General features: G+C 46.5%; 1 protein-coding gene across 2 annotated transcripts in view; it reads right to left on the reverse strand.

Annotated features, from left to right (window-relative positions):
* The window catches only part of LOC134162609 (aldo-keto reductase family 1 member B1-like), a 31,255-nt gene that overhangs the window by 1,574 nt on the left and 17,552 nt on the right, over positions 1 to 12,129 (reverse strand). Inside the window, exons 1-8 of one of the 2 annotated variants that reach the window (XM_062616610.1) lie at positions 8,064 to 8,219; positions 7,203 to 7,370; positions 6,525 to 6,641; positions 5,139 to 5,216; positions 4,607 to 4,729; positions 1,294 to 1,400; positions 1,055 to 1,136; positions 410 to 493 (exon numbers count right to left, since the gene is read on the reverse strand). In XM_062616610.1, coding sequence (XP_062472594.1) covers positions 410 to 493; positions 1,055 to 1,136; positions 1,294 to 1,400; positions 4,607 to 4,729; positions 5,139 to 5,216; positions 6,525 to 6,641; positions 7,203 to 7,370; positions 8,064 to 8,129 — 825 coding nt within the window. In that variant the 5' untranslated portion in view covers positions 8,130 to 8,219. Of the gene's footprint in view, positions 1 to 409; positions 494 to 1,054; positions 1,137 to 1,293; positions 1,401 to 4,606; positions 4,730 to 5,138; positions 5,217 to 6,524; positions 6,642 to 7,202; positions 7,371 to 8,063; positions 8,220 to 12,129 lie in introns of those variants that run through there. The other variant, XM_062616612.1, reaches the window with a different exon arrangement.

A 12,129-nucleotide genomic window follows, 5' to 3' on the forward strand; every position in this document is an offset into this window, starting at 1 on the left:
GTAAAGGACCACTGAATCAAGAGCAGCAGCATGGTTTACAGACACCAGGGCTATTTTCTTAACAGTGCTTGCTCTACATAAGCCTTTTGTTTTGGGCTACTGCACTCTGGCCTCAAAGCAAGCTCTGTCAGATGAGTCATCCACATGACATAAAACAGGAAGCATCAAATAACATGACTGCTAAGATTACCAGAGTAATATTTCCAAAGCTTTGTTTGCTCTGCTCTCCAACTGTAACCTTAAGTTCAGCCCTCAGTAGGCAACAGGTAAGCATACAGAGAGAAAAAGCTAAATCCTCTTGCCTGAAGACAACTTCAGAAGAATGAGAAAGGATCATTGCTTGCTCTGCAGTGGGAAAGCATGCCATCCCTGAACATGCCATGCATCCAGGCCACTCCTAATTACTCACCTTGAAGTTCTCCACAATGCGCTGTGGAGTGACAGACTTGGGAATCACAATCACATTTCTCTGGATATGGAACCGAATGAGAACCTGCAAGAGGCATATCCCCGAGTCAGAGAGAGGATGGCTTTTGTTCAACAGCAAGCAGAGCCTGTTCCAACGGTTCCAACGCCATGAACTGTACAACTCAGCAAAATTAACCCACTTTTGCAGAGCTGCATTTCACATCGCACCAAAACTCTATGCAGCACTTTTTGAAGTACAAATAGAGAAGTGCTGGAGACCTACCTAAGCAGCCTTCTTGCTCATTTCCCATACAGGTTAGTGATACTCATTTTCCCTTCTTCCCTTCCCACCTATACTTTTAGTAGGCTATACAAGTTCATGTCTCTGCAACAGGACTTGAGATGGGAAGACTGAAACATGACAGCATCTGAAGATGCCAGAAAGTATTTCTTATTGACAGTCAAAGAGCCCTCAGAAGCATGCATTCTAGGCCACATCATAAACAAACCTGCATTATTACTTAACAGCATAAAAGAGCATCACAGTTGACAGGGAATGAAGAGCCAGCCTGTCCTCTAAATTGTCATTAGGTGTCCTTTATGCTGTGTTACAGGAAAGGGTACCCACTGTTCAGCTCCTACATACCTGTGCCGGGGTCTTATTGTGCTTGGCTGCAATCTCTTTAATCTTGGGGTCATCCAGAAGGGAAGGGTCCTCTGGCTTAGCCCTACACAGAGAAAAGATGATCAGCAGCAAGAAACCTCCACAGAGCCAACCTAACAGAGATCTGTATCGGGATGAATAATTAGCGGTGCATTTGCAGTCTCAAAAGTTTGAAGCATAAATTCATGCTAGCTCCCTTGCAAAGTGCAAAGCAATCTTACCATGGTCTGTCAGGAGAACCGAGAGGACTGTATGCTGTCACAGTAATCCCTTTGGATTGACAGTACTTGATCAGTTTCTCCTGGGTGAGGTATGGATGGCATTCAACCTGCCAGCATAAGAGTATAAAGATTGACAGCAATTTAATGGCTTTACTATGCTCCAGGGATTAGTTTTTAATCAAAGGCTGATCCTGTTCTATCTTAGAGTCTCTGTGAGATACTACACTCCCTTGGGTTTTTTTATGGCCCCATCCCCTTTCTAGCATTTATAGTATTTCTCCTTGCAGTGAGGAATCCCAAGGACTGTAACGCCACTCCTTAAAACTTTGCTGATCCATGTTATCTCTAACATATGGAACGACCAGCTACCTAATTGCTTAAATGGGACGGTTCAGTAAAACACATACACAAGAGAACTGTAAAACTCTTACCAAAAGGATACCAAAGCAATAAGTAAAGTCTCTTTTCATCTCCAATTAAACATGCTATAACTTTTTTATTGTTTCATTTGGTTTTATTTGCTTTGTGTCAATACTCACACTGAATACCTGCAGCTTGCAAATACAAATCTGCTGGATTTTAGACTTTCAGCTTACTATCCATTACTGACTTCTTACAAGCATGTGTAGTTACCATGAATTTCCATAGGACTACCTAACAGAATACAGACTCCTTAACAGTAGATTTGTAGTCTGGCAAGCTAATGCACAAATACATAGTACAGAACAGGAATTATTCATGTGTCAGGAGGCAGTGAACGAACATGAATGTTTGATACTTTAAAGCACAGAGGTACTTTCAGGATAGTTCCACACCAGGAAGCACTACTTTACTTTCAACAGGCAACATCAAGAACTTTGAACTGTCATGCGAGCCTTCAGCAGCCTGCTGCTGCATTTGGAGGAAGTCCCTGGAAACTTATGCTACTGGCAGGTGAAGCAACAGCACAGAGCATGGGATCAGTTTACAGCCTCGTGGGCTTTATTTGTGGGTCTAACTGTATGTTGTTATCAGAAGCCTGCATGGCCGTTTCCCTTCTGGGGCATGCTGGAATATTAGACAACAGGATACACCTCAGTTTTTCAGGCAGATTATACATATTTCACCTCAGCAGCTCAAGAAACACAGCTACTCAAGAGTAACAGAGCATAGGGTTATCTTCTCAACTATTCAATAGGTGGAATTCATACAATAAGCAAGGCAAAGTCATTCTTACCTGTCCACTGACACTCAAATTCAAAACTTCTGGGCTACATTATTTAGTCTTATGTTTGGACCAGGATGAAAAGCCTATGATACCTTAAGGTACTTTAGCAAGTACCTTAAGCTATTGCAATCCACACTGTGTAATGATGATCAAGCATTTAAAGATCTACTGAACTAAGTACTAATATCATTATAACATAATTACTACTTCGACAAATTATTTCCTCACCACAAATGAAAGCAATCCACACACTGGATTTAAATTAAGAATGGGAATGAACACCAAATACAGGGGAATTACCATATTTTATGCAAAGCATCTGCACAGAAAGGGTTTGCAGGAAGCACTATCACTAGAACACCACTGATCACAGACAAGCTTTCATGCTTGCAAGCATTTCTGAGGAAGCAATAGTTTTTGAAGGACAGGGACCAAAGACCCATTGCTCTGAGCTTAACTTGGAAAGCTTGAGAACACATACAAGTGTGACAGTGCAAATTGCTATCCTCTATGCAAAAGACAAGGGTAACAATCAACTACAGTGATGGAGACAACAAGGTGTGGCACATGTTGAAAGGTAAAGACTTTTACTAAGTATCCTAAAAGTACATTGAGGCAGATAATGAAAATACACAGTAAAGAATTATGAATTTTGTACTTGTCAGGGTTTCAGTTATGTTGGATAGACTGCCAGAGAGAAATCCTATCTGCTTTCTGAAAAAAGGGTATTAAAATCCCTTTTCAGTACATATGCCCAGTCTACCACAATAAATTAAACCATAAACATACTATGTATCTTCAAATTAGGTATCAGTAACTGAGACTGCAGCCCTTCAAAGGCCATAGCAATCAAGGGCAAACCTAGACAAGCTCAGAGCAATGGGTCTTTGGTCCCTGTCCTTCACAGGGGACTATCCTAGGTCCTACTCTCTTTAAAAACTTGCACCAGGCTACAATTTTGTCGAGTTTGCAGGTGATGACCAACTGGGGAAGGACCACTCAATACACTTAAGAGCAAGGCTTCCACTTCAGGAAGACCCACTCAGGCAAGAAGAGGCCAACAAAAACCTTATGAAATTCAACAACGCCGAATACAAAGCCCTGCACCCAGGAAGAAAAAGGCCCTGCCAATAACACAAGCTGGAGCCTGACAACCTGCAGAACTGTGCTATAAATGCCATAGTAGACAGAACTAAATGTGAGCCAGTGGTGAGCCCTGGCAGCAGGAACACTGCCAGTAGGTTTTGGGATGTGATCAAATCCTCTACTTAGCACTTGTCAGACCACCATAACACTGTGCCTGGCTTTCCCCCTTCCTAGCCCTGTCAGCAGAAGAAATATTGACAGACTATCATGAATTCAGCAGAGGGCTATGAGGACACCTGGGGGCTGGAAAGCCTGCTGTACTGGGAAAGGCTGAGGGAGTTGGGTTTGTTCAGCTTGGAGAAAGGAATACTTCAGATCTCCTAGTAACAGCTTTTCAGTACCTAGAAAAAGGTAATCCAAAGGCAAGCCAAGCTCTTCAGTGGCACGTAGCGGGAGGACAAGAGACAACAAGCATAAGCTGAAACAAGAGAGGCTGAGACTGAATATAAGACAACTACCTCCCTTACCCATACACTCAAGGCATCCAGTTCTTTGTTTGATCCTCAGTATATATACTAAGGTTTACTCCAATGAAGTTTATAAAGCTTATCCGAGTTCCCACTGTCCTCATCATCTCCCCACTCCTCTCCCCAACCCCCTATAGAAGAAAAAAAGAGGGTCTGGAGCTGCTCCTTGCCAGATTTCCAAGCAGTAGTGCAGGAAGACCATAAAATTACAGCACCTTGTGCATCCAAATGCAGTTAAAGGGTGGAATTGAGAGAATAAACTGTGTACTTCATTCTCTTTCTAGAGCCTTATTTCATAGTAATAGCTTCAAAACTCTTGGAGTAAAAAAAAACAAAAAACAAAACACAACACTGCAAACCAAACCAAACCAACCACCAAAACCCCAAAAAACCCACCCAACCAAAACCAAACCACAGAAGCCACAAAAAAAAAAAAAAAAAAAAAACACACACCACCAGCTAAACATTTGCCTGCTGTCATGTTGCAGCTTACCTGGTTATTTGCAGGCTTGTATTTCAGTCCTGGCTTGTTCAAGATTCTTTCAATCTGCTCATGGTTAAAGTTGGAGATTCCAATGGCTTTTACCAGACCAGCATCCACCAGCTCTTCCATGGCCTAACAGAAAGAAGTCAGAATCTAGTATATGACAAAGCCTGAAAAGCACATTCTTACTGACGTGGCTTATTTTCTTTCACGAGAAGCACAAAATAAGCTATTAGATTTTCAGAGTTCAAGTCTGAGGCAAAAAAAAACTCAACAAACCCAAACAGCAGCATTAATATTTGTGTCATGTCCTGTCTCCCATTTCCCCAAAGCTCAGAGATTGATCCTTTGAAACAGAGAAAATTCACAGCAAAATACACTGGAAAATAATGATATCAAACAATCCACTATCATATCAGTGATTCCTTCCAGGCAATTCTACATACATGAGAATTTAGGCTGCTGAAGGTAATGTGGAAATGAAAATGTGGAAAAAGCTGAAAACAGAAGACATGATTCCCCTGCTGGGGGCTAAACTTACCTCCCATGTCTGTAGAATATCTGTGTTGCTGGGTATAGACATGCCTTTGTCATCTGTGGGAAACAGCTCCTCTCCTGCCTGTCAGTGACAAAAAAAATGCTTGAAACACTTTGGTGGGAAGTGAGGTTAATACCAGCTGGAAACCAGGATCCTACAAACTCCTACTGCACGACATAACAGTATGTACATACATATTAGATAATACTAATACTGATTATCTACATTCTTCAGTCTTTTGTCTTGCCTTCACATGGGATTATAGCATTTTCACCAACACACATTCCAGTGTGGACGTGTGCTTCCACTGGACAGTGTCCTCTGGTTCATCAAAATACATATGGTGACACAGAACCCCTCACTTGTAGAATTGTATCCAGTTTACAAGTTTACTTTCTGTATTATAAAAATACAGAGTTCTTACATGAACATAATGAAATGCTTTACTAAAACATGTACTAAGGACCCACTTAGGACCTGGAATACATTCCATCTATACTGTACTAGATATGCTGACAGATCTTTCGTGGGGAAACTCTTTGTTTAAGCTGCTGGCACAGGGAATGTTAAAACAGCCCGTGTTCCAGTTAGAACTATGTGCCAAGTATCAGCTTCATTCAAAGCCAGTTGTTTTCTACACCACAAAGCATTTTCCCTTTGATAGTTCTGTCCGTATGAAACTAATCTCAAAAATACAGATGCTATGGGTAACGGCCGAGCTCAGAAACAACAAGTGGACCCTGATCAAAACCTTTATTCATAACACAAAGACTAAGCTTAGAAATATTAAAATTGAGACATCAGTTCCTTTGCATGCAGTGAGTAGAAGAATTAGGAACTAAAAAGCTTCACCTTTTATCCAAGGTCTGTGGAACACTAACGCTCCTACAGCAAAGGTCAGTTCAGTCTGTACTGTATTAAAGGACTCAAGTGATTAAAGACAGAAATGGAAGACAGAAACATTCTTGGGTTCTGTGATTCTGTAACATGCAGAGGAAAATTTGTCAAGCAGCAAAGCACAGCTCTCCTTCCCACAAAGGAGGAACAGCATCATCAGGTAAGCATACTTTGGATTTGTAGGAGAAAACACATAGGCAATAATCAAAAGGACAACAACATAGCTTATGCTTGAAGCAGTGAGGCCAGCCTTTATTCAAAGTCTGCCTTTTCCATGATCAAAAGGGCTGAGGATGCCATGCCACTAGGGGTAGATATCAACAGCCTAGCTGTCATGGCCAGACCAAAGCTGAGCATCAGAACAGTGCTGGTAATACAACAGACACAAGATAATTTGTGTCAACTGAAGCAACTACTGGGCTGTAAAGCCATAAAGCTTTTCAAAACTGCCAGTCACAACAGACAAAGCCAAAGGCATGGCTATTACTGTACCTTAAAACCAAGAGGCCAGTGGATGAGGTAGAGATCCAGGTAATCCAGCCGCAGTGCAGCAAGAGTCTTCTGGCAGGCTCCCTTCACCAGAGGCTTGTCATGGAATGTGCACCACAGCTAGAGACAAGAAACACACCATGATCTTCTGAGTTAAACCCCTTGGTACTCTTCTGTTCAGAAGAGAGCATCTGTCCCCTTTGGAAGGTGATCTGGAGCTAGGTATCCTACTGATCTTCCAGCAAAGCTTGCTCTGCTAGTCCTGTGAGCAGGACTGGCCTGTAATACTGGGGGCAACACGTGCAGTGGCAGCGCACATAACTGGATGGTGCAGAGGCAGACAGCAGAAGTAATCTCATTTCATTAAGACTCCATTTAAGAAACACCTGCTAGAAGGCCAGATACTGCGTGAAAGAGGAGAGCATAACTTCATGCTAGGAAAGGTTTAAAGCATCACTTCTATCTATGGTATATACCCTGCATAATGCTCCATTACATGAGGAGGCAAAGTAGGAAGCTTGTCTCAGGAATGCCTTAAGTGATGTTCCGAACTATTCTATGAAGCACCACAGAATGGGAAAGTAAAGAATGGGGGTGGGGGGTGGTGTGTGTGGAGTGTGTGTGTGCGGAGTGTGTGTGTGCGTTACTGTGAAAAACACAGGTGTCTCCTGGGATCCCTACCTTACTGACAACAAATAGGTCTTCTCGTTTCACAACGCCTTCCTTGATTTTTTGCTGGATCCCTTCCCCAACTTCATTCTCATTCTGGTACACATAGGCACAGTCAAAGTGGCGGTACCCAGCATCAACAGCAGCCATCACTGCAGCTGTTACTTTTCCTGGTGGGGACTGAACATAAAATATCCAAGAAATTCTAATCAATATATGTTGAAAATCATTTTCCTAGCAAGAAAAAATTAAGAAATCCAGCTCATCGAAAGCAATCCTCCAATTAAATAAGATAAAAACCCCAAAGAAGAGTTTAAACCAGCCTTCAAATGCCCCCCTGCACCCCACCACCAGGCAGTGCTCAGCCCAACAGCTTTGCCGAGCTGAGGCCCCAACACCTCATTTCTTCAAGGACAGTTCTTCACAGCCAGGCCGAGGCCTCCTCACTTGCCTATACCACTTCTAAGAGGAGAAGCCCCCGCCAGCCGCAGGGGCCTTAGCAACCCACATTCGGAGCCAGAGCCCTGCAGCGGTGCGGGCGCTCAGGCTGCTGCGAGGGACTCTCGATGCCACACGCCGCAAGGCTCTCCTCTCCCCCGGCCCGGGATGCCGGTGGCACAGGCAGCACTGCGCCTGGGCCCGGGGTGGCGGCGGGGACGGGCCTTAACTCCGGTCGAGCACCGACACCGGCGGTCAAGACCGCGCCCACAGGGCCCGAGCCGCCCCCAGCCGCCCTCCATCCCTCCCAGTGCGGTGCTAGGGAAAGGGCGCCCGTCCCGCACGGGCGGTAATGGCTAATGCCAGGGTCGGGCCGAGCACATCCGCCCTCCCGCCGCCAATGAAAGCGGAGGACACGGCGACAAGCCCCGTTACCTTCCATGTGCCCAGCCCCAGGATGGGCATCTTGGCCCCGGTGTTCAGCTGCACATACGTCGCCATAGCCCCACACGCACTCAACAACAACACCACGGTAGGTCTCGGCGCAGCGCCTTTAATAGCGGCCAGGCCCGCCCCGCCCCGCGGCGCAGCGGGGAAAGGAGATGGCGGGGCGGTGCCGATGCTGTACCCCGCAGCACAGCTGTGCAGCCCTGGCCTTGACCTTGTGCAGCCCACGGCGGGGGCTCGGGTTGAAGGAGGCCGCCTCTGCAAGCCCTGGTCCTGGGATAAGCGTCACTCGGATTGTGTCAGATAGGGCTTAAACTGGGGCTGGGTTGTATCTTTGCTCCCGGCTGGTGGCCCTGCCGCAGCGTGTCCCCGGGACAGGGATGGCAGAGGCGATGGGAGACAGAGATGCCTCCCTGTGCGCTTAGTTTGCGGGTTGTGGGCGTCAGGCCTTTGCCCGAGCCGCATGTCCCCAGGGCAGGGATGGTGGCTTTGGCTGGTCTCCCTTGTTGGAGCCCGGGGACCCAGTGTGCTGGTACTGTGAGATGAGAAACCTCATCTGTGGGAGTGGAGAGAACCTGTTCTCCACATGGGACAAATGCAGCTTCCACTTGAAGGTACACTGAGCTGTGCTTAGCAGTAACTTAGGATAAAGTGAGTTTAAAAAAGGAACTTTAAAAAACCCTCTCCCAACATTCAAAATAAAGTGTTTTGAAAGTCTCAGTAGAGAAACAGTGACTTCTTAATGAGTGACATAATGATCAAATTGTTCCTCCACCTTCAGGGCAGTGCTGAGGGCATTACAGAGTAAAATGCAGGACTGTAATCGTAGGTGGTAGGTGGCTAGCAATCTCACATCAGAAAGGGTGCAGACAAAGGTACACTGTTCTGCAGGAGAGGTTGCAGCACAGTGGAAAAACCCAGGCCTGCCCAGGAGGGTTTGCTGCTTACTGAGACATGGAGAACTTCCTCAGGTGTGAGCATTTGCTCTGAGTGCCTCTCCCACAGCAGAGGCCCTGCCTGCTGCAGCTCGGTATTTTTTGCTCCATTTAACTAAGGGCAGGCAAGATAATTGGTTTGCCTCTTTAATGTTCCTGCTGGTTTGTGTCACACCATCAGCCGTCCGTGGCAGGATGCAGTGTGTTTTCGCGTGGATCACGAAACCCTTATGTAACTCTGCGCTTACCTCTGACCAGTTGGGTTTGGTTTTCTCTGGTGTTTGCTTTTTGGTGAGAGATGTCTCCATCTTGTCACAAGAAGCTTGAGGCCAAAGTTCTGTATTTTGATTTTGCTGTTCACTCCCATGACTGGGAGGCTTTCCCCTTGCAGCTCTAAGGCGAATTGGCTTTCCACTCTTTATCCCTCCTGAAGGCTAGGCAGGGGCCACCAAATGGCAGCAGGGCCTTGGGGGAAGAAGTAGTGCTGCATGTGTCAGCAGATGACAGACAGTGTGATAAATCCTGTGCACTGTGTCCTTCATGGCACGGCCAGTTGTTTCTTTATAGTGGATACTGGTGATGAGGAACTGTCTGTGGGAGGAGGGCTTCCCCCCCCCCGCCCTTGATCCACATGCAGGGGTTTGTGCTGGAACAGGATGTGTAGTTTCATGGGTTTTTTATTTGTTTTGCTGCCTTGGCATTTAGTAACTAGGTTCATCACAAGTTGTGACTTTGGAGAGGGGCAGTGTTTGGTATCTGAGAATGGCAGGGCCCAAGGGTATGTCCCTGTAGAGGCAGTCCTTACCAGCAGAGACCCTGTTGCCTGCAAGAATAGCACAAAGGTAAAGTAAGGAGGTGACAGTTGCAAGGTGCAATCATTTTGACTCATAAGGGGGAGAGCTGCTGGGGTGTGCAGCTTTGAGGTTACTGACACATGCAGGCATAGCTTAAGCCAGTGTTCTGATGTGAGGGCACTGGGAAGCCCTGGGGACAGCAGCCTGCCCACCTGCGAGCACTAAGTCACAATAAGCAGGCCCCTCTGAGCCACCCTTGTCTCAGGGGAGGGATTGGAATGGACTAGCTGTCATGTGTGGTGAAAATGAGGGAAGCAGAGATGAGGACAGGGAAGGGACTAGTGTTTGGCTTAGACAGGGGCTGGGAAAGGGGAAGAAAGGCATTTATTGTTTTGTTCTTCTGTGTTCTTTCTTTCCTCCTCTACCTGAATTGATGAAATGAAGTCTGTGTTAATGGGAGATCAATCAGCTTAGATTGCCCTCAGATGAGACTGTTTTGCTTGGGACTGTAGCTGTTGGAGAATGTGTGTGACACCCAGCCGTTTCACGGCACAGAACTGGAGTAATGAGAAGGACTCCAAAAGAAGCCATGATCCTGATCCTGGGAATACATTATGGTGGAAGTGGCACAGCCTGTGTGTGTCCAGGGGTGAGTGCATACGGTGCATAAATAGCTGGAGAAAGAAGGGACCTGGGGAAGCCATTGCTGAGTGGGAAGGTGACTGGGAAGAGAGAGAGGTGCTTCCTCCAAGTTAGTGCACCAGTGGCCTGGTATAGCACTGCCTCCACATGTAGGATCCAAAAGCACTGGCTGGGGAGCTGCAGAGGGGTTGGCTGTGAAACAGGGAGGAAGGGTGTGCTGCTGTGGTGTGGCTGTGTGCTGAGCTTGCCGTGTGCTTCAAATGGGCTTCAGAGAGACCAGGATTGCTTAGCAGAGCAGGGGAGTCATCCTACTGACCTTTGTTGGAGTAATGTGCATTAACAAGTGCTCAGGGTTAAGGGTAAGCCATTGATCAGAAGTGAGCAATAGTGCTGAATCGGCCAGGTGGAAAGCTATGTGCCAGGCAGGCCAGGCTGCAGTTGTAGGAGCAGCAAGTGGTCTTAAAGGGATTGGCTCAGAGGGACACCCTGGCACGTCTGGGAAGAAACTGAGGACTGATGGCAAAGTAAAAACAAAGCCCTTCCAGGCAGCCTGAGTTGCAGTTAAGTAGACCTGTCTACTTAACTTAAGTAGACCTGTGGAGGTGGAGGGCTGCTCCCCAGAGTGAGAGCGCTCTCATGACAGTCCTTTGCTCGGAATGACCTTACAGAAATGCTGAACCCTAGCCACAACTGTAGTGGCTGTGGCAGTGCTGGGAAGCTGCAGCAAATGTGATGTACCTTCTGCCTTGGAAGAGCAGAGTTCTGGGGAGTTTAGGCTCTATGTTATTTGCAAGCACTGCCCTGCACAAAGGAGGAAGGCTTTAACAATCTGCCTGTGAAGGACTGTGTGGAGCAATGGCCCGATCCTGCTGATCCCACAGATGAGACACCCCCACAGAGGGTCTGGGAAGAAGGAGGTAACTGATTAAAATTACTTGGGCTGCTGGATTGTGTTTACAGGCGAGGGGGAAGGAATGACAAAGTGGTGATCACTGATGCCATGACTGAAAGCTCCAAGGTGTGAGCACAGTTACTGCTGCCCCTCTGGTATTGCCTGATAAACTGGTGGGACGTCAGGGAGTGACTTACATGTATTGTACTGGAGGGAGCATGCCACAAGACAGGCAGGAGATTGGCAGCATGGCCAAGGATAATGCTGGGAGTCCAGTAGTATGGTTAACCTTGGAAAAAGTTTTAAAAGGGATTGGAAAGCACATTGAGAATGTTGCAGTGTTGATCCTGATAATTCTGTCTGCTGGGAAGGAGTGGGTTTATGATGTGGGTTATGTTCACATTGGTGAGATGTTAACTGGTCTGCAGGGACAAGGGACTGAGTCTATAATGAATATACATTAAGATTGTGATGACGTTAAAGGTAGCTTTTATATAACGGTGAAACAATTCTTAATTTATTTTTCAGTGGCGTGAAGGTTGGAATGCAAAGGGCATAAATTGCAGTGGGTGTCAGAGAGTGGTGGTGGTGACCTGTCTGTAGACCATGAACTGCTCAGTGCCAGACAGAACCAATTCCAGCTGCCTCTGAAATTGCAAGAATTTAAGCCCATGGTGCCCTGGCTCTGGCACACTGTTGGAAGGAGGTCCATGATGAAGAGGGGGGTGCAGCTGGAGGATGAGCTATGCTGGAGCAAGGAAACCGCCTGAAGGCACTGTGGGCACTGGGTG

This window comes from Pezoporus occidentalis, unplaced genomic scaffold (assembly GCF_034315485.1).
Source record: "Pezoporus occidentalis ecotype Australia unplaced genomic scaffold, CSIRO_AGI_Poc_V1 ctg19, whole genome shotgun sequence".
Classification (NCBI taxonomy): Eukaryota; Metazoa; Chordata; class Aves; order Psittaciformes; family Psittacidae; genus Pezoporus; species Pezoporus occidentalis.